General features: G+C 51.4%; 1 protein-coding gene across 4 annotated transcripts in view; it reads left to right on the forward strand.

Moving 5' to 3' along the window:
• The window catches only part of GPR65 (G protein-coupled receptor 65), a 257,710-nt gene extending 243,953 nt beyond the window's left edge, over positions 1–13,757 (forward strand). For 2 of the 4 annotated variants that reach the window (XM_075330047.1, XM_075330050.1), the window contains one exon: positions 12,585–13,757. In XM_075330047.1, coding sequence (XP_075186162.1) covers positions 12,737–13,744 — 1,008 coding nt within the window. In that variant the 5' untranslated portion in view covers positions 12,585–12,736 and the 3' untranslated portion in view covers positions 13,745–13,757. Of the gene's footprint in view, positions 1–594; positions 667–860; positions 942–12,584 lie in introns of those variants that run through there. The other 2 variants (XM_075330049.1, XM_075330048.1) reach the window with 2 other exon arrangements.
• Positions 13,758–22,318: the final 8,561 nt, after the last annotated feature.

Here is a 22,318-nt window from a genome sequence, read left to right on the forward strand (position 1 = left end):
ATGGTTCTTGTTCAGGGCCTGTAGATGGTTCTTGCTCGGGGCCTGTAGATGGTTCTTGCTCGGGGCCTGTAGATGGTTCTTGCTCGGGGCCTGTAGATGGTTCTTGCTCGGGGCCTGTAGATGATTCTTGCTCGGGGCCTGTAGATGGTTCTTGCTCGGGGCCTGTAGATGGTTCTTGTTCAGGGCCTGTAGCTGGTTCTTGTTCAGGGCCTGTAGCTGGTTCTTGCTCGGGGCCTGTAGATGGTTCTTTCTCGGGGCCTCTATTCCCTGTAGTCGCCTCCTGCCCATGGACAATATACCTGTAGCTTAGAGGACTGCTGCTCACCTAGTTCTGCTCACACAGCTGAGGGGCTGCTGCAATGTATCAGTATAGTGGAGAGATTGTGCTGTATACATTGCGACCATCTCCAGTAGATTATTAGGACTGGTTCAGACTCTGCATGTAACAGAATATTTCCATTACTGACCTCAAGCGCTGTCTGAAATAATGAAAGTTACAAAACTAAATACAGGAAACATGAAACATTGAATTGAAGAAGAGGAAGTCGGGCGCTCGGTCTCTACAGATTTCCATCGAATCGTTCCGTTATTTAGGGCACATTTGTCATTCAGGACTCCGGAGACCCTGAGGACCACCTCGGAGGCAGCAGCGATGGCTGTCAGCAGGTGAGGTCTCGCCACATCTTATTCTTCTGTCTGATGTCTTGGCTGTCCTCCAGGATCCGCGGCTCAGGGCGGAGGTTTCACAATGTAGATGATGGGTGATGTAGCAGAGCTCGAGAAGCGCAGGTCCAGGACTGAGTTCACGGGGTGATGATGACTACTTCATGTACACGGTGAGAAGTGGTCACAATAAGGAACAGATCTGAGGAACTATTTCACTTCTCTGACATTGGAGCGTAAGAGGAAGCTGAGAGTTTCTGCTTTCTCACAGAAGACGGGTGAGTGCGGACCCCACGGGAAAAAGCCCCACACCTACAAACCCCTGAGTGTACCTGCTCTGTATAATGCCAAATACACCCAGCAAAGATGACTGCATAATGATGGCAGTCCTATGTAACACCACAGATCACAGTGTGAGTGCAGATCATGTAGCAGATGTCACCTGCAGTCCTATGTAACACCACAGATCACAGTGTGAGTGCAGACCATGTAGCAGATGTCACCTGCAGTCCTATGTAACACCACAGATCACAGTGTGAGTGCAGATCATGTAGCAGATGTCACCTGCAGTCCTATGTAACACCACAGATCACAGTGTGAGTGCAGACCATGTAGCAGATGTCACCTGCAGTCCTATGTAACACCACAAATCACACACTGATATCTCTCTGAGTACAGATAATGTAGTAGATGTCACCTGCAGTCCTATGTAACACCACAGATCACAGTGTGAGTGCAGATCATGTAGCAGATGTCACCTGCAGTCCTATGTAACACCACAGATAACACACTGATATCTCTCTGAGTACAGATAATGTAGTAGATGTCACCTGCAGTCCTATGTAACACCACAGATAACACAGTGATATCTCTCTGAGTACAGATAATGTAGTAGATGTCACCTGCAGTCCTATCTAACACCACAGATAACACAGTGATATCTCTCTGAGTACAGATAATGTAGTAGATGTCACCTGCAGTCCTATGTAACACCACAGATAACACAGTGATATCTCTCTGAGTACAGATAATGTAGTAGATGTCACCTGCAGTCCTATGTAACACCACAGATAACACAGTGATATCTCTGAGTACAGATAATGTAGTAGATGTCACCTGCAGTCCTATGTAACACCACAGATAACACAGTGATATCTTTCTGAGTACAGATAATGTAGTGATGTCACCTGCAGTCCTATGTAACACCACAGATAACACAGTGATATCTATCTGAGCACAGATAATGTAGTACAGGGGTCAGGAACCTTTTTGGCTAAGAGAGCCGTAAACGCCACATATTTTGAAATATAATTCCGCGAGAGCCGTACAATATGTTTAAAGGGCCATTGACAGATCAATCGCTCCAATGTTCACTTAGTACAGCAAGGAATGCTCCTCCCTGCTGTATAAAGCCACAACTGGACTGAAACAATGGTACTACACTCTGCTACAAACAGACACACACAACTCTGCTACAAACAGACAAACACACACAACTCTGCTACAAACAGACAAACACACACAACTCTGCTACATACAGACAAACACACACACACAACTCTGCTACATACAGACAAACACACACAACTCTGCTACATACAAACACACACAACTCTGCTACATACAGACAAACACACACAACTCTGCTACATACAAACACACACAACTCTGCTACAAACAGACACACACAACTCTGCTACAATCAGACAAACACACACAACTCTGCTACATACAGACAAACACACACAACTCTGCTATATACAGACAAACACACACAACTCTGCTATATACAGACAAACACACACAACTCTGCTACAAACAGACACACACAACTCTGCTACAAACAGACAAACACACACAACTCTGCTACAAACAGACAAACACACACAACTCTGTTACAAACAGACAAACACACACAACTCTACTACAAACAGACAAACACACACAACTCTGCTACATACAGACAAACACACACAACTCTGCTACATACAGACAAACACACACAACTCTGCTATATACAGACAAACACACACAACTCTGCTACAAACAGACACACACAACTCTGCTACAAACAGACAAACACACACAACTCTGCTACAAACAGACAAACACACACAACTCTGCTACAAACAGACAAACACACACAACTCTACTACAAACAGACAAACACACACAACTCTGCTACATACAAACACACACAACTCTGCTACATACAGACAAACACACACAACTCTGCTATATACAGACAAACACACACAACTCTGCTACAAACAGACACACACAACTCTGCTACAAACAGACAAACACACACAACTCTGCTACAAACAGACAAACACACACAACTCTGCTACAAACAGACAAACACACACAACTCTGCTACATACAGACAAACACACACAACTCTGCTACAAACAGACACACACAACTCTGCTACAAACAGACAAACACACACAACTCTGCTACATACAGACAAACACATACAACTCTGCTACATACAGACAAATACACACAACTCTGCTGCTCTGTGGGGCCTGCACCCGCGGCTCGGCGGGTACAGCACCCGCGGCATCGGCGGGGCCAGCACCCGCGGCATTGGCGGGGCCAGCACCCGCGGAATCGGTGGGGCCAGCACCCGCGGAATCGGCGGGGGGGGGGATTGGCAGGGCATACATCTGGGGGGTTAGAAGCAGCTCACCGGGGCCCATAATGGGGAGGCGGGGAGGGCATTTACCCGATTAGGTCACGGTGGAGAGGGGGCCCACACAGCGCCGGACAGAAGCTCGCCTCCTTCATCTGTGGGACTGAGAAGGCGGTAGCTCCGCCCACAGATGAAATTCAAAACAGGATGTCTGCGCGCCTTAAAGTGACGGCGCCGCAGATTGCTGCCGAGGACTGCGGTCCCCGGAACTCGGCCGGGGGCAGCAGAACTATAAAGGCGAGTGGGCCCCGGCCAAGGGACAGGAGAACTGACGAGGCCGAGTGGGCCCCCCCGGCTCTCCAGGGCCCCGGCATTTGCCCGGGTTTGCCGGGTGCTGACGCCGGCCCTGGACGCAGGTGCGTGCTTGCAGACGGCGCGGCTATGCAGGGAGTTATGGGAAATGTAGTCCATGCTCCCTGCCGCTCACCACTGCCGCCAATGCTTATCAGGCCATCAAAGAACTACCAATATCAGCGTGCACCGCGGCCTGATGGAGCGCGGTGCATGCATCCTTCCCATAGACAGGTAGGAGCCCTGTCTGCGAGCCAGATACGGCCATCAAAAGAGCCATAGGTTCCCGACCCCCTGCCCCAGATGTATGCCCTGCCAATCCCCCCCCGCCGATTGCTGGCTGGTGCTGGCCCCACCGATTCCGCGGGTGCTGGCCCCGCCGATGCCGCGGGTGCTGGCCCCGCTGATGCCGCGGGTGCTGGCCCCGCCGATGCCGCGGGTGCTGTACCCGCCGAGCCGCGGGTGCAGGCCCCACAGAGCAGCAGAGTTGTGTGTATTTGTCTGTATGTAGCAGAGTTGTATTTGTTTGTCTGTATGTAGAAGAGTTGTATGTGTTTGTCTGTATGTAGCAGAGTTGTGTGTGTTTGTCTGTATGTAGCAGAGTTGTGTGTGTTTGTCTGTATGTAGCAGAGTTGTGTGTGTTTGTCTGTTTGTAGCAGAGTTGTGTGTGTCTGTTTGTAGCAGAGTTGTGTGTGTTTGTCTGTATGTAGCAGAGTTGTGTGTGTTTGTCTGTTTGTAGCAGAGTTGTGTGTGTCTGTTTGTAGCAGAGTTGTGTGTGTCTGTTTGTAGCAGAGTTGTGTGTGTTTGTCTGTATATAGCAGAGTTGTGTGTGTTTGTCTGTATGTAGCAGAGTTGTGTGTGTTTGTCTGTTTGTAGCAGAGTTGTGTGTGTCTGTTTGTAGCAGAGTTGTGTGTGTTTGTCTGTATGTAGCAGAGTTGTGTGTGTTTGTCTGTTTGTAGCAGAGTTGTGTGTGTTTGTCTGTTTGTAGCAGAGTTGTGTGTGTTTGTCTGTTTGTAGCAGAGTTGTGTTGTCTGTTTGTAGCAGAGTTGTGTGTGTTTGTCTGTATATAGCAGAGTTGTGTGTGTTTGTCTGTATGTAGCAGAGTTGTGTGTGTTTGTCTGTATGTAGCAGAGTTGTGTGTGTTTGTCTGTTTGTAGCAGAGTTGTGTGTGTTTGTCTGTATATAGCAGAGTTGTGTGTGTTTGTCTGTATGTAGCAGAGTTGTGTGTGTTTGTCTGATTGTAGCAGAGTTGTGTGTGTCTGTTTGTAGCAGAGTTGTGTGTGTTTGTCTGTATGTAGCAGAGTTGTGTGTGTTTGTCTGTATGTAGCAGAGTTGTGTGTGTTTGTCTGTATGTAGCAGAGTTGTGTGTGTTTGTCTGTATGTAGCAGAGTTGTGTGTGTTTGTATGTAGCAGAGTTGTGTGTGTGTGTTTGTCTGTATGTAGCAGAGTTGTGTGTGTTTGTCTGTATGTAGCAGAGTTGTGTGTGTTTGTCTGTTTGTAGCAGAGTTGTGTGTGTTTGTCTGTATGTAGCAGAGTTGTGTGTGTGTGTTTGTCTGTATGTAGCAGAGTTGTGTGTGTTTGTCTGTATGTAGCAGAGTTGTGTGTGTTTGTCTGTTTGTAGCAGAGTTGTGTGTGTTTGTCTGTTTGTAGCAGAGTTGTGTGTGTCTGTTTGTAGCAGAGTTGTGTGTGTTTGTCTGTTTGCAGCAGAGTTGTGTGTGTCTGTTTGTAGCAGAGTCGTGTGTGTTTGTCTGTTTGTAGCAGAGTTGTGTGTGTTTGTCTGTTTGTAGCAGAGTTGTGTGTGTCTGTTTGTAGCAGAGTGTAGTACCATTGTTTCAGTCCAGTTGTGGCTTTATACAGCAGGGAGGAGCATTCCTTGCTGTACTAAGTGAACATTGGAGCGATTGATCTGTCAATGGCCCTTTAAACATATTGTACGGCTCTCGCGGAATTATATTTCAAAATATGTGGCGTTTACGGCTCTCTTAGCCAAAAAGGTTCCTGACCCCTGTTCTAGACCTATTGTGGATTGGACTTGTAGAATTTTCCAGCTTTTTTATCTTATCAGATACCTCAAAGTTTATTAGAACTTTTTTTCTCTGTGATCTTATCTGAACCCCTGGGGCGCAGTCACACGGTCATATAACACAGAATGGGCCGGCCGTTCCATGCAGTGCGTTGCCATCCTGGGACGAGCTTTACCGCGTGTGACTGCGCCTTTATAGTCAATATTCCCACCTCAGCACTTTTATATATCAGATAGAAACTATGTGTAACGCGCTGCGGTAAATGTTGTCCACGCGCGTAGCCGCACCGACTTACCATTTCTTTCTACCCTGGCAAAAGGAGCTGTCAGGGGGCGGTCGTGAGTGACACTCAGCAAAAACCTGTAACAGTAGGTCATAGACCTAAAACTGGGACTGTCCGCTGTATTTGGGACTGTTGGGACTAGAGATGAGTGATTCGATTCACGGGACTTCGGTCCAGGTCAGTGGTAAATGACGGCTGGACGTGGCTGCAAATCTCTCTCCTTACAGCGTCCCCGGCGGCTATACTGGAGGCTGCAAATCTCTCTCCTTACAGCGTCCCCGGCGGCTATACTGGAGGCTGCAAATCTCTCTCCTTACAGCGTCCCCGGCGGCTATACTGGAGGCTGCAAATCTCTCTCCTTACAGCGTCCCCGGCGGCTATACTGGAGGCTGCAAATCTCTCTCCTTACAGCGTCCCCGGCGGCTATACTGGAGGCTGCAAATCTCTCTCCTTACAGCGTCCCCGGCGGCTATACTGGAGGCTGCAAATCTCTCTCCTTACAGCGTCCCTGGCGGCTATACTAGAGGCTGCAAATCTCTCTCCTTACAGCGTCCCTGGCGGCTATACTGGAGGCTGCAAATCTCTCTCCTTACAGCGTCCCCGGCGGCTATACTGGAGGCTGCAAATCTCTCTCCTTACAGCGTCCCTGGCGGCTATACTGGAGGCTGCAAATCTCTCTCCTTACAGCGTCCCCGGCGGCTATACTGGAGGCTGCAAATCTCTCTCCTTACAGCGTCCCCGGCGGCTATACTGGAGGCTGCAAATCTCTCTCCTTACAGCGTCCCCAGCGGCTATACTGGAGGCTGCAAATCTCTCTCCTTACAGCGTCCCCGGCGGCTATACTGGAGGCTGCAAATCTCTCTCCTTACAGCGTCCCCAGCGGCTATACTGGAGGCTGCAAATCTCTCTCCTTACAGCGTCCCCGGCAGCTATACTGGAGGCTGCAAATCTATCTCCTTACAGCGTCCCCGGCGGCTATACTGGAGGCTGCAAATCTCTCTCCTTACAGCGTCCCCAGCGGCTATACTAGAGGCTGCAAATCTCTCTCCTTACAGCGTCCCTGGCGGCTATACTGGAGGCTGCAAATCTCTCTCCTTACAGCGTCCCCAGCGGCTATACTGGAGGCTGCAAATCTCTCTCCTTACAGCGTCCCTGGCGGCTATACTGGAGGCTGCAAATCTCTCTCCTTACAGCGTCCCCGGCGGCTATACTGGAGGCTGCAAATCTCTCTCCTTACAGCGTCCCTGGCGGCTATACTGGAGGCTGCAAATCTCTCTCCTTACAGCGTCCCCGGCGGCTATACTGGAGGCTGCAAATCTCTCTCCTTACAGCGTCCCCGGCGGCTATACTAGAGGCTGCAAATCTCTCTCCTTACAGCGTCCCTGGCGGCTATACTGGAGGCTGCAAATCTCTCTCCTTACAGCGTCCCTGGCGGCTATACTGGAGGCTGCAAATCTCTCTCCTTACAGCGTCCCTGGCGGCTATACTGGAGGCTGCAAATCTCTCTCCTTACAGCGTCCCCGGCGGCTATACTAGAGGCTGCAAATCTCTCTCCTTACAGCGTCCCTGGCGGCTATACTGGAGGCTGCAAATCTCTCTCCTTACAGCGTCCCCGGCGGCTATACTGGAGGCTGCAAATCTCTCTCCTTACAGCGTCCCCGGCGGCTATACTGGAGGCTGCAAATCTCTCTCCTTACAGCGTCCCTGGCGGCTATACTGGAGGCTGCAAATCTCTCTCCTTACAGCGTCCCCGGCGGCTATACTGGAGGCTGCAAATCTCTCTCCTTACAGCGTCCCCGGCGGCTATACTGGAGGCTGCAAATCTCTCTCCTTACAGCGTCCCCGGCGGCTATACTGGAGGCTGCAAATCTCTCTCCTTACAGCGTCCCCGGCGGCTATACTGGAGGCTGCAAATCTCTCTCCTTACAGCGTCCCCGGCGGCTATACTGGAGGCTGCAAATCTCTCTCCTTACAGCGTCCCCGGCGGCTATACTGGAGGCTGCAAATCTCTCTCCTTACAGCGTCCCCGGCGGCTATACTGGAGGCTGCAAATCTCTCTCCTTACAGCGTCCCTGGCGGCTATACTGGAGGCTGCAAATCTCTCTCCTTACAGCGTCCCTGGCGGCTATACTGGAGGCTGCAAATCTCTCTCCTTACAGCGTCCCTGGCGGCTATACTGGAGGCTGCAAATCTCTCTCCTTACAGTGTCCCCGGCGGCTATACTGGAGGCTGCAAATCTCTCTCCTTACAGCGTCCCCGGCGGCTATACTGGAGGCTGCAAATCTCTCTCCTTACAGCGTCCCTGGCGGCTATACTGGAGGCTGCAAATCTCTCTCCTTACAGCGTCCCCGGCGGCTATACTAGAGGCTGCAAATCTCTCTCCTTACAGCGTCCCCGGCGGCTATACTAGAGGCTGCAAATCTCTCTCCTTACAGCGTCCCCGGCGGCTATACTGGAGGCTGCAAATCTCTCTCCTTACAGCGTCCCCGGCGGCTATACTGGAGGCTGCAAATCTCTCTCCTTACAGCGTCCCCGGCGGCTATACTGGAGGCTGCAAATCTCTCTCCTTACAGCGTCCCCGGCGGCTATACTGGAGGCTGCAAATCTCTCTCCTTACAGCGTCCCTGGCGGCTATACTGGAGGCTGCAAATCTCTCTCCTTACAGCGTCCCCGGCGGCTATACTGGAGGCTGCAAATCTCTCTCCTTACAGCGTCCCTGGCGGCTATACTGGAGGCTGCAAATCTCTCTCCTTACAGCGTCCCTGGCGGCTATACTGGAGGCTGCAAATCTCTCTCCTTACAGCGTCCCCGGCGGCTATACTGGAGGCTGCAAATCTCTCTCCTTACAGCGTCCCTGGCGGCTATACTGGAGGCTGCAAATCTCTCTCCTTACAGCGTCCCCGGCGGCTATACTGGAGGCTGCAAATCTCTCTCCTTACAGCGTCCCTGGCGGCTATACTGGAGGCTGCAAATCTCTCTCCTTACAGCGTCCCTGGCGGCTATACTGGAGGCTGCAAATCTCTCTCCTTACAGCGTCCCTGGCGGCTATACTAGAGGCTGCAAATCTCTCTCCTTACAGCGTCCCCGGCGGCTATACTGGAGGCTGCAAATCTCTCTCCTTACAGCGTCCCTGGCGGCTATACTAGAGGCTGCAAATCTCTCTCCTTACAGCGTCCCCGGCGGCTATACTGGAGGCTGCAAATCTCTCTCCTTACAGCGTCCCCGGCGGCTATACTGGAGGCTGCAAATCTCTCTCCTTACAGCGTCCCCGGCGGCTATACTGGAGGCTGCAAATCTCTCTCCTTACAGCGTCCCCGGCGGCTATACTGGAGGCTGCAAATCTCTCTCCTTACAGCGTCCCCGGCGGCTATACTGGAGGCTGCAAATCTCTCTCCTTACAGCGTCCCCGGCGGCTATACTGGAAGCTGCAAATCTCTCTCCTTACAGCGTCCCTGGCGGCTATACTGGAGGCTGCAAATCTCTCTCCTTACAGCGTCCCCGGCGGCTATACTGGAGGCTGCAAATCTCTCTCCTTACAGCGTCCCTGGCGGCTATACTGGAGGCTGCAAATCTCTCTCCTTACAGCGTCCCTGGCGGCTATACTGGAGGCTGCAAATCTCTCTCCTTACAGCGTCCCCAGCGGCTATACTGGAGGCTGCAAATCTCTCTCCTTACAGCGTCCCCAGCGGCTATACTGGAGGCTGCAAATCTCTCTCCTTACAGCGTCCCTGGCGGCTATACTGGAGGCTGCAAATCTCTCTCCTTACAGCGTCCCTGGCGGCTATACTGGAGGCTGCAAATCTCTCTCCTTACAGCGTCCCCGGCGGCTATACTGGAGGCTGCAAATCTCTCTCCTTACAGCGTCCCCGGCGGCTATACTGGAGGCTGCAAATCTCTCTCCTTACAGCGTCCCCGGCGGCTATACTGGAGGCTGCAAATCTCTCTCCTTACAGCGTCCCTGGCGGCTATACTGGAGGCTGCAAATTTCTTACCTTCTGGCGTCCCTGGCGGCTATACTGGAGGCAGCAAATTTCTTACCTTCTGGCATCCCTGGCGGCTATACTAGAGGCCGGGAATCTCTATCCTTCCGGCGTCACTGGCAGCTTGATGAGAGGCTGTGACTCTCTCACGTTTTGGCAGTTGGATGGGAGGCCACAATTCTCTCACCTTCCAACAGCCTCGGTGGCTGGATGGGAGGCCGCAAATCTCACACATTCCGGCATCCTCAGTGGCTGGACTGGAGGCTATGAATGTCTCACCTTGCGTCAGCTGGAGAGGAATCCCTAAATTTATTACCTGTCGGTGTTTCCGGCGGTTGGAAAGGAAGCAGCAAAACGCTCAACTTCCGGCGTCCCCAGTCGCTGGACTGGAGGCAGCGAATCTCTCACCTTCTGGCGTCCTTGGCAGCTGGTCGGAAGGCCTCGAATCTCTCATCTTTTAGCATTGATTTGCGGCTGGACAGGAGGCCACAAATCTCTCACTTTTCAGCCTCCCCGGCGGCTGGAAGGGAAGCCGAGAATTTCTCACCTTCCAAAAATCTGTGGCAAGACCTCAAAGGAGTAGAGCATGGAATACGAGCCAGGACTATCAAAGAACTGGAAGACGTCTCCAAGGAAGAGCAGTGCATGCAAGACGAGCCAGGAATCTCACAGAACTGGGAGACATCTCCAAGGAAGAGCAGTGCATGCAAGACGAGCCAGGAATCTCACAGAACTGGGAGACATCTCCAAGGAAGAGCAGTGCATGCAAGACGAGCCAGGAATCTCACAGAACTGGGAGACATCTCCAAGGAAGAGCAGTGCATGCAAGACGAGCCAGGAATCTCACAAAACTAGAAGACGTCTGCAAGGAAGAGCAGAGCATGCAAGACAAGCCAGGAATCTCACAGAACTGGAAGATGTCTCCAAGGAAGAGCAGAGCATGCAAGACGAGCCAGGAATCTCAGAGGACTGGAAGACGTCTCCAAGGAAGAGCAGAGCATGCAAGACGAGCCAGGAATCTCACAGAACTGGAAGACGTCTCCAAGGAAGAGCACAGCATGCAAGACAAGCCAGCAATCTCACAGAACTGGAAGACGTCTCCAAGGAAGAGCAGTGCATGCAAGACAAGCCAGGAATCTCACAGAACTGGAAGACGTCTCCAAGGAAGAGCACAGCATGCAAGACAAGCCAGGAATCTCACAGAACTGGAAGATGTCTCCAAGGAAGAGCAGTGCATGCAAGACGAGCCAGGAATCTCACAGAACTGGAAGATGTCTCCAAGGAAGAGCAGTGCATGCAAGACGAGCCAGGAATCTCACAGAACTGGAAGACGTCTCCAAGGAAGAGCAGTGCATGCAAGACGAGCCAGGAATCTCACAGAACTGGAAGACGTCTCCAAGGAAGAGCAGTGCATGCGTGACGAGCCAGGAATCTCACAGAACTGGAAGACGTCTCCAAGGAAGAGCAGTGCATGCGTGACGAGCCAGGAATCTCACAGAACTGGAAGACGTCTCCAAGGAAGAGCAGTGCATGCGTGACGAGCCAGGAATCTCACAGAACTGGAAGACGTGTCCAAGGAAGACTGAATGAAAATCCCTCAAACAAGAATTGATAGACTCTTGACTGCTACAAATAGCGTTTGCAAGCTGTGATACTTGCCAGTCGGGAGCTACTAGGTATTAACCATGCAGGGTGCACAAACTTTTGTCTTGGCCCATTTTCCTTTTGTGTTCATTCAAAAAATGTAAAAATAAATATATATTTTTACCTAAAATACACAGGCTATGTGTCATCTTTACCTTTATGTCTTTTAGATCATTTCATCATCAACTTGATTAACTGTAACTTTAAGCAGGGGTGCCCAAACTTTCGCATGCCACTGTAGTACTGCCATACTGTATTAACATAAATGTAGATGCAATTCTTAACTGCAATTTTTTGCCATATGTCTTAGCGCATAGCACTGCCTAAGGCTAAGTTCACATTTCCGCTAAAATGTATCAGTCACAATCCGCCGCTCTGGTAAACAACGCTATCCGTTTAGCGGATTCCGTTGTGTCCCATAGACTTGCATTAGTGGCGGATTGCGACTGATGACCCTGCGTTGCGTCCGCTGCATCGCGGTCCGTCGTTTTTTGACTGACCGCTGGGCGGGGAGCAACGCAGAATGTAACGTTTTTCTGGCCGTCAAAATTGACACACCGCGCAAGAATCCGCTGCAGTCCGTCACGCTTGTAATGTTTGTCTATGGTGCTGGATTCCGTCATGCTCTACTGAGCATGCCCAACAGGTGCACCCACTGGGCTGTCCCAAACACAAACGGATCATGACTGATCCGTCAAAAAACGGACGCACAGTGGATGCAACGGACGCAACGGATCAGTTTTTTCACAGGATTCCTGTGAAAGACACATCCGTTGCATCAGTTGACAACCTAAAAACGACTGATCTGTTGCTGACGGACCTGACGGATTTAAAACAACGGAAGTGTGAACCTAGCCTTACGGTGTCGGTGTAATTGCTTTATACAGTGACTCCTCTGCACAGTACCGCCTGGAGCGGTCTCGTCTGTGCGGTCATGACTGTATGTCTATGTATTTGTGGGGGTTTTATGTGAAATGTTTACGGTCTTTATTTTATTGTAGAAATTTGGAGAAAACCTGGAGAAATCTGATCTGAGCCAACACTGGAGCATGCGGAGGATTTATAGGAGGCGACAGCGATGTGATTGACGCCCCATCTCCCGTAGAGACTATGAGCAGAGCGCTCTCCGCCTGCTAGGACCGTCTCCGTTACAATGTACCCCATCCCTGCAGCCGGCAGCCTGAACTGCACCCCGGAGCACAATCTGGACCAGTACTTGTTCCCCATCACCTACATCCTGGTGTTCGTCCTGAGTGTCCCGGCCAATGTCCTCTCCGTGTACATCTCCTACCAGCAGGTGATGAAGAAGAACGAGCTGGGCATCTACCTGCTGAACCTGTCCTGCTCCGACCTCTTCTACGCCTTCACCTTCCCGCTGTGGATTGACTTCAGTCTCTATCATGACAGCTGGCGGTTTTCGGAGTGGTTGTGCGCCTGGAGCGCCTACAGTCAGCACATTAACCTGTACTGCAGTGCGGGCTTCCTGACGTGTATATCCGTGGACAGATACCTGGCCGTGGTGTACCCCTTGTATTTTCAGCATCTCAGGACAAGGAAAGTGGCGGTCTGTATCAGCGTGGGCGTGTGGACGGTGCAGAGCGCATCCAACGTCATCATCCTGGTGAACAACCAGACCTACAACGACTCCACCGACGTCCTCTGCTACGACATCTTCCCCATGGAGCCATGGAAATCACATTTCAACCTTTTTAACATCTGCATCGGCCATTTCCTTCCGCTGCTGATCATGACCTTCTGCTACCACCGGATCTACGTGGCGGTGCGGCAGAACCAGGCCACGATGGACAAGGACAAGCAGAAGATCAAGCAGCTGCTGCTCATCATCGTGGTCATGTTCACCGTCAGCTTCACCCCCTACCACGTGGTGCTCTTCATACGCAGTCTATGGGAGCCGGACAACTGTGACTTTGCCAAGGCCATATTTATCCCTTATAAAGTGACCATTGCGCTATCGAGCATCAATTGCCTGGCGGATCCGCTGCTCTACTGCTTCATGAGCGAGGCCGGGAGGGCCGACGCCAGGACCATCATACAGTGCTGCCAGGCCAGGACTCCATCGGTGCCCAGCTCCGAGCTGCAGACAATCACCACCTGCGACAGGTCCAAGAGGAGCAAAGAGGTTTATGCCACACAACTCTAGAAAGATTGCATTTGCCACAACAAAATATTTTTGCAATAAAAATGTTGACACTTGTAGTAACAAAATCTGTGCAAGTCCTGATAGCGACAAGTCAGGTCTGATCACATCTGCAGAGGAGGCTGGGGGGATCCATCCAACACAGGGCCGCGACCACCACAGTCACTGCGTCCCCCGAACTCCGCCACATCAGAGGTCAGCGACCAAACGGAACTCACCTGCAATACGCCCAGAACGCACAGCCGCAGTCCATACGTTTTATAGATGTCCAGGGAGAAAAAGACACAAAAAGCTGGAATAATGGGCACAAAGACTCCACCAGCAGAATAGTGAGTGCAGCTCTGGAGCATAATACAGGAGGTAACTCAGGATCAGTAATGTATGTACACAGTGACTGCACCAGCACAATAGTGAGTGCAGCTCTGGAGCATAATACAGGAGGTAACTCAGGATCAGTAATGTAATGTATGTACACAGTGACTGCACCAGCAGAATAGTGACTGCAGCTCTGGAGTATAATCCAGGAGGTAACTCGGGATCAGTAATGTAATGTAATGTATGTGCACAGTGACTGCACCAGCAGAATAGTGAGTGCAGCTCTGGGAGTATAATAAAGGAGGTAACTCAGGATCAGTAATGTATGTACACAGTGACTGCACCAGCAGAATAGTGAGTGCAGCTCTGGAGTGTAATACAGGAGGTAACTCAGGATCAGTAATGTATGTACACAGTGACTGCACCAGCAGAATAGTGAGTGCAGCTCTGGAGTATAATACAGGAGGTAACTCAGGATCAGTAATGTATGTACACAGTGACTGCACCAGCAGAATAGTGAGTGCAGCTCTGGAGTATAATACAGGAGGTAACTCAGGATCAGTAATGTAATGTATGTACACAGTGACTGCACCAGCAGAATAGTGAGTGCAGCTCTGGAGTATAATACAGGAGGTAACTCAGGATCAGTAATGTAATGTATGTACACAGTGACTGCACCAGCAGAATAGTGAGTGCAGCTCTGGAGTATAATACAGGAGGTAACTCAGGATCAGTAATGTATGTACACAGTGACTGCTCCAGCAGAATAGTGAGTGCAGCTCTGGAGTATAATACAGGAGGTAACTCAGGATCAGTAATGTAATGTATGTACACAGTGACTGCACCAGCAGAATAGTGAGTGCAGCTCTGGAGTATAATACAGGAGGTAACTCAGGATCAGTAATGTAATGTATGTACACAGTGACTGCACCAGCAGAATAGTGAGTGCAGCTCTGGAGTATAATACAGGAGGTAACTCAGGATCAGTAATGTAATGTATGTACACAGTGACTGCACCAGCAGAATAGTGAGTGCAGCTCTGGAGTATAATACAGGAGGTAACTCAGGATCAGTAATGTAATGTGTGTACACGGTGACTGCACCAGCAGAATAGTGAGTGCAGCTCTGGAGGATAATACAGGAGGTAACTCGGGATCAGTAATGTAATGTATGTACACAGTGACTGCAGCAGCAGAATAGTGAGTGCAGCTCTGGAGGATAATACAGGAGGTAACTCGGGATCAGTAATGTAATGTATGTACAGTAATGTAGAGAGACAGACAGCAGTTCTGTCCATAAACACTCTCAGACATTACCAGTCAGACTGAAGACTGAGTTTTTGACCCACTGGTGCCCACATACAGAAGAGGCTCCTGTGTAGACCAGTAACTCCTCATATGCACAATTCCACCTGTCATGGAGATAGAGGTGGCGGCTGCACAGGTCTCCCCAATGATGGCGGCTGCACAGGTCTCCACAATGATGGCGGCTGCACAGGTTTCTCCAATGATGGCGGCTGCACAGGTTTCCCCAATGATGGCGGCTGCACAGGTCTCCACAATGATGGCGGCTGCACAGGTCTCCCCAATGATGGCGGCTGCACAGGTCTCCACAATGATGGCGGCTGCACAGGTCTCCACAATGATGGCGGCTGCACAGGTCTCCCCAATGATGGCGGCTGCACAGGTTTCTCCAATGATGGCGGCTGCACAGGTTTCCCCAATGATGGCGGCTGCACAGGTCTCCACAATGATGGCGGCTGCACAGGTTTCTCCAATGATGGCGGCTGCACAGGTCTCCCCAATGATGGCGGCTGCACAGGTCTCCACAATGATGGCGGCTGCACAGGTCTCCACAATGATGGCGGCTGCACAGGTCTCCCCAATGATGGCGGCTGCACAGGTTTCTCCAATGATGGCGGCTGCACAGGTTTCCCCAATGATGGCGGCTGCACAGGTCTCCACAATGATGGCGGCTGCACAGGTTTCTCCAATGATGGCGGCTGCACAGGTCTCCCCAATGATGGCGGCTGCACAGGTCTCCACAATGATGGCGGCTGCACAGGTCTCCACAATGATGGCGGCTGCACAGGTCTCCCCAATGATGGCGGCTGCACAGGTTTCTCCAATGATGGCGGCTGCACAGGTCTCCACAATGATGGCGGCTGCACAGGTTTCCCCAATGATATGTCCAACTCTGGCTGTGTGAATGTCTACCTACAAGAGACTCACACAAAGTCTCGCGTCACCCAGCTCTGGACACGAGCATCTTAGCTGCATAGAGATACATGCAGCTGACCCGCTCGTGTCCGGGAAGTGTGCGGCCGTGCCGGGTGATGAGATACTTTGTGCGAGTCTCTTGTAAGTGCGACTCCGGCCGAATGGGACCAAAAGCAGTAAAAAGTGCAGCATTATTAATGTGCTCAGTGGTCTTATCACTTTACAGCTGTGTTCACACCTATTAGATTTGCTGCAGACATTTTCCCCAGAAAATACAGAAGTTTCCATTGAGGCAAATTTGTATCAAATTGTGCAGCGGTCACTGGCCACCGCCCTGTAGACGTCACTGGCCACCCCCCTGCAGACATCACTGGCCACCCCCCTTCAGACGTCACTGGCCACCCCCCCTGCAGACGTCACTGGCCACCCCCCTGCAGACGTCACTCGCCACCCCCCTGCAGACGTCACTGGCCACCCCCCTTCAGACGTCACTGGCCACCCCCTGCAGACGTCACTGGCCACCCCCTGCAGACGTCACTGGCCACCCCCTGCGGACGTCACTGGCCACCCCCCTGCGGACGTCACTGGCCACCCCCCTGCAGACGTCACTGGCCACCCCCCTGCAGACGTCACTGGCCACCCCCCTTCAGACGTCACTGGCCACCCCCCCTGCAGACGTCACTGGCCACCCCCCCTGCAGACGTCACTGGCCACCCCCCCTGCAGACGTCACTGGCCACCCCCCTTCAGACGTCACTGGCCACCCCCCTGCAGACGTCACTGGCCACCCCCTGCAGACGTCACTGGCCACCCCCTGCAGACGTCACTGGCCACCCCCTGCAGACGTCACTGGCCACCCCCCCTGCAGACGTCACTGGCCACCCCCCTGCAGACGTCACTGGCCACCCCCCCTGCAGACGTCACTGGCCACCCCCCCTGCAGACGTCACTGGCCACCCCCCCTGCAGACGTCACTGGCCACCCCCCCCTGCAGACATCACTGGCCACCCCCCTGCAGACGTCACTGGCCGCCCCCCTGCAGACGTCACTGGCCGCCCCCCTGCAGACGTCACTGGCCGCCCCCCTGCAGACGTCACTGGCCGCCCCCTGCAGACGTCACTGGCCACCCCCCTGCAGACGTCACTGGCCGCCCCCCTGCAGACGTCACTGGCCACCCCCCCTGCAGACGTCACTGGCCACCCCCTGCAGACGTCACTGGCCACCCCCTGCAGACGTCACTGGCCACCCCCTGCAGACGTCACTGGCCACCCCCTGCAGACGTCACTGGCCACCCCCTGCAGACGTCACTGGCCACCCCCCTGCAGACGTCACTGGCCGCCCCTCTGCAGACGTCACTGGCCACCCCCTGTGGTCGTCACTGGCCGCCCCTCTGCGGACGTCACTGGCCACCCCCTGCAGACATCACTGGCCACCCCCCTGCAGACGTCACTGGCCGCCCCCCTGCAGACGTCACTGGCCGCCCCTCTGCGGACGTCACTGGCCACCCCCTGCAGACGTCACTGGCCGCCCCCCTGCAGACGTCAGTCGCCATGCAATACTCGTCCGCTGTAGATTTCTTCTCAGACTTTATTTGTTTCAAAAAAGTTTTATTGAATTTTTGTTAAAAACCAATCATGACTTATTGCGGATTTTTCCTTCCCTATTGGATTCAGTTGAGAAGAGCGTCACTATAGAGAATCATCAGCGAGGACTTCAGGGGCACAAATAATGATTAACATCCACTAACGATCGTCCTTCTCACAGCAGAATGTGATTCCATGATACATGGAGGCCGGGGCTGTAGTGACCCAGGGACGGGCCTCACTTTAGGGCTCGCTCACACCAGTGTATATCAGCGCAGCCTCCGATTCTCACTGACACATTACAGATAGAAGATGTGGAATGATTAATAGCTGCTGAGTATAAATCGGATTGTGCGCGGACGACAAGTGGGAGAAAGCCGCTCACTTTTCTGGATGAGAACGCCCCACGTTTTTCTACACTCGTGTGACCCCGGCTTATGATGAACCCCTGCACTGCTTCATCTTCCCTAAGGCTATGCTGAAGCCTCTCTCTAGGTTAAAAACCTGCACCTGTTCACACATCAGGTCGAGGAGTGCAGGCAGTTTTTTGTCTATATGAAGAGGGTCATACCTTCTGACCGTGCACCCTTCCCCCAGTTGCAACAGGTAATCTTATCCTATATAGCAGGTTCCTACGTGCCCATACACAGGAGGTTTTTTAACCTAGAGAGAGGCTTCAGCATAGCGTCAGGGACCCAGTTACGAGATATGCCGTGAAGGGGCAACTGGGCAGATATACAAATGGCCATTTATATAAGCTAAATATCTCATTTTTCTCAGATTTTCCTTAGCGGTAATGCAGGTCCATGTTCACACATTCATGGTTTCCATACTTTAGCATTATCAGAGAGCACATTGTCTTTTTGTATTTTATGTCATGTTCAGTTATGCACCTGTTCACACGTCAATGTCAGGTCAAGGAGTGCAGTCAGGTTTTTTTTCTTTCTATATGAATAACGCCACTAAGAGACATTCATATACGGATTGTGATGTACCGACCAGCCCCGAGGTCCATATAGGGGTATATAGGGCTGTCAGTACAGGAGACCCACACTGCAGTAAATAAGATGACCGGCCCCCCAGGATCCAGCCTAAAGCCCCTATGAGACGTCTGTGTATGGATTGTGATGTACTGACCAGCCCCGAGGTCCATATAGGGGTATATAGGGCTGTCAGTACAGGAGACCCACACTGCAGTAAATAAGATGACCGGCCCCCCAGGATCCAGCCTAACGCCCCTATGAGACATCTGTGTATGGATTGTGATGTACCGACCAGCCGCAGGGTCCATATAGGGGTATATAGGGCTGTCAGTACAGGAGGCCCACACTGCAGTAAATAAGATGACCGGCCCCCCAGGATCCAGCCTAACGCCCCTATGAGACATCTGTGTATGGATTGTGATGTACCGACCAGCCCCGAGGTCCATATAGGGGTATATAGGGCTGTCAGTACAGGAGAGCCGTGGCTGGGCTATGCATGGACCGTGTGGACGTCTGGATGAGGCCTAATGAGGAGCTCAGCCTCAGAGCACACCGGGATCAGGAGATCCCCTGGGACTGTGGCAGGATCGCTCCAGGTAGGGAGATCTCTGTGCGGTCATCAGTCGTGGCTGGATTGATCTGATTATTTTCTGCCTATATTTACCGGGGGCTTAGAGACTGGTGAGGGGCCGTCTGGATCATTTGGCTCCACTCACTAAAAAAACCTGCCTCATCTGGATCCCAAATAAATCCCTATATACCATGTGCAGCCCCCACAGGTGAACACGTGTATGGTGAAATCAATGTCATCTGACGCTGACCAAGCTCTGCCCCTTACAGCCGGGCAATAATGGAGCGTCTGCCATGGTGGTGGGCTTTCATCTTCACCCCCAGTAACGACCACTCACAGACTGCAGGCGGCTCTCACTGGAGTGCTCACTCCCATCAATCACTAACCAGAGCCGGCTCAGTGCTGAATAGCCCATGATTACTAGACCCATGTCCATGGGAGCCGGGGTGGACGCATCAGGGGGCCACTAACCCCTCCAAAGTAAATAGTAGTAGGCATTATGAGTAATTATTGGACTGAATAGGAGCTTCCTCCCCCCTCCATTTGTGTCTCCAGTCAGTGATTTGCAGGACTGTTTTCGGCTGTGGCTGCAGCATGTCTCCATTACACCCCTTTACTTTTGTTGCACCATTTTGTTTGGGCTGGTCCTATTTTTGAACAAAAAAAAAAAGTATTTAAAAAAGTTTAAAATGATCCTGCGAGCTGTGTATCCCAGCATGGCAGAGCAGACTGTTGTTATACATTGTTACCACTAGATGGCAGCATTGCCCTGGTCTCCACACAGGAAAACCCTCAGGACTCTGCAGCTTGTGGAGGGAGGATGATGACGCTCCTGAAAGGGAATCGGTCACCAGGGTTTGCCACCTAATCTGAGAGCAGCATAATGTAGGGGCAGAGACCCTGATTCCAGTGATGTCATTAAATCATAATTACAGCAAGTCACTGGCGGATACATACAGAAAAGGGCCCGTGCAAGAACTACATCAGCCCTTTGCAGCCCAAGAAGTTGCAAAATTGCACCTGCTTTGTAGGTAGAAGTGCCCCCAACCCACCTCTTGGCTCCTGTGCTGCCACATAGGATACACGAATGATATGCCCCTGCAGCAAGCACCCCAGTATCACTAGAACATCAGTAAACCTGCTGCCATGTAGACACACCCCACCACTGATTAGCAGCTTTCCGTCCATGCAAAGTTGTCAATTATTGGTGTAGGTGGAGATAGTTCTCTGAATGCTGAGCTCTGTATAGCTGCAGTAGATATAACTGGTTTTATTAAAACTGCAGCATGTAGCCCATAAGTGATACACTGCTGGAATCAGGGTCTCTGCCCCTACATTGTGCTGCTCTCCGATAGGCAGCAAGAACCTGGTGACAGGTTCCCTTAAAATCTTTGTACAAAGCTACAGAATATGTTGCTGTTCACAACCAGAATCTGCCGTCTGTCTTTTCCTCACACTTTGCATGCTCGGAGTATCTGTTGTATCCCGTCCAAAACGTTACTATTTTACCTGCACTGATACACTGTAACAACCAATCAGCACAAGAACAGCCACTCTTCACTGATGTCTTCTGCTCTCCGTTTGCCAAGCTACAAAATGCCTCTGGATTTAACCCCTTAGTGACCCCCTCCCCCACATTCTCACCCAGAAAATGAAATATATAGATAATTTTTTTTTTTTTTTCTCACTTGTCATCCAAGTATAATTTGATTGCGTTTTTTTGTTTGGTTTTTATCTGTGATTAATCGGATCATTTTAGGTTAAAGTTGAAGAAAAACTTTAAGCAAATTGTTAAATTTCTGATATTTCAGGTTTATTTTTAATAACAGTGACCTGCATTTACCGTGATTATAAAATGTGTCACGAAAATACAATCTGGAACTCGCTGGTACGTGACACACTGCAGAGTTATTGCCACATGAAGTGGCAGGTCAGATGTCAGAACGTTGGTCACTAAGGTGTTAATAGCCTGATCCCATTCACTGACAGCAATCTGTGATCTACACAATGGCCAGACAATGAAGCCGCTTAGTACCTCTTTACATGATGGGTTATAGTTATCCCGGAGCTGGAGCTAGAGAGGGCACAAAATGCATCTGAGTGGGCCCCTTATGGAAGTAACCATGACTCCATGTAATCATAGTGGGTATGGGGGAACCTCTGCAGATGACCATCCTGGGACTGATATTACCGCCATATGGTGCCTATAGTGTAGACACCAGTCCTGCAGAACAAGCAATTTACCACCTAGTGATTGGCTATAGATGATGATATTTCTGATGATTGTTGTCTTTCCCACCTGGCCCAGACCGACACGACGACTTCTCCAGTCAGGACTCCTATGCAGACTCCCCACATTTCCAGGCCGTCGTCGTCCTGCTGGTGCCCCCCGCGGCCACGTTCTCTGCTCCCCGCAGCCTCTTGCTTCCTATCTGACCTTACTGCTGCACCTCTGGGATTGGCCATTATTAGTGGCCCACGTGGCAATAATGGCCACCACTGTGCCCCCCCCCCCCCCTAGATAATGCAGGTGGCATTGCTTGCCCTATAAAGTAAGTGACCTTTTCATGCCCTGTGTGCGACTTTGAAGGTGATAATGCCCTGAGTGTCCCCCATGGGGTAAATCTGCCTCCAATTAATATTGTTGAGTGTCCAATAATGATGTTACTACCAAAGAGTAAATAATGATGTTACTACCAAAGAGTAGGGCTCCCCTACAAAAAAGAGGTGTTCAGTCACAGAGCCCACCGCCCCCTCCTCCACCAGTAAATCATTTCCACCCTAGGCACAAGGATACAGCTGAGTGGCAGTTGGAGCAAACTCTGTCGGTGGGCACGGTACTGACCCCCTCACACCTTCTTCCCCTTATTTACAGAAAACCTTAGTCAGAAATAACAGTCTAGACCCA

Source organism: Anomaloglossus baeobatrachus, chromosome 12 (assembly GCF_048569485.1).
Source record: "Anomaloglossus baeobatrachus isolate aAnoBae1 chromosome 12, aAnoBae1.hap1, whole genome shotgun sequence".
NCBI lineage: Eukaryota > Metazoa > Chordata > Amphibia > Anura > Aromobatidae > Anomaloglossus > Anomaloglossus baeobatrachus.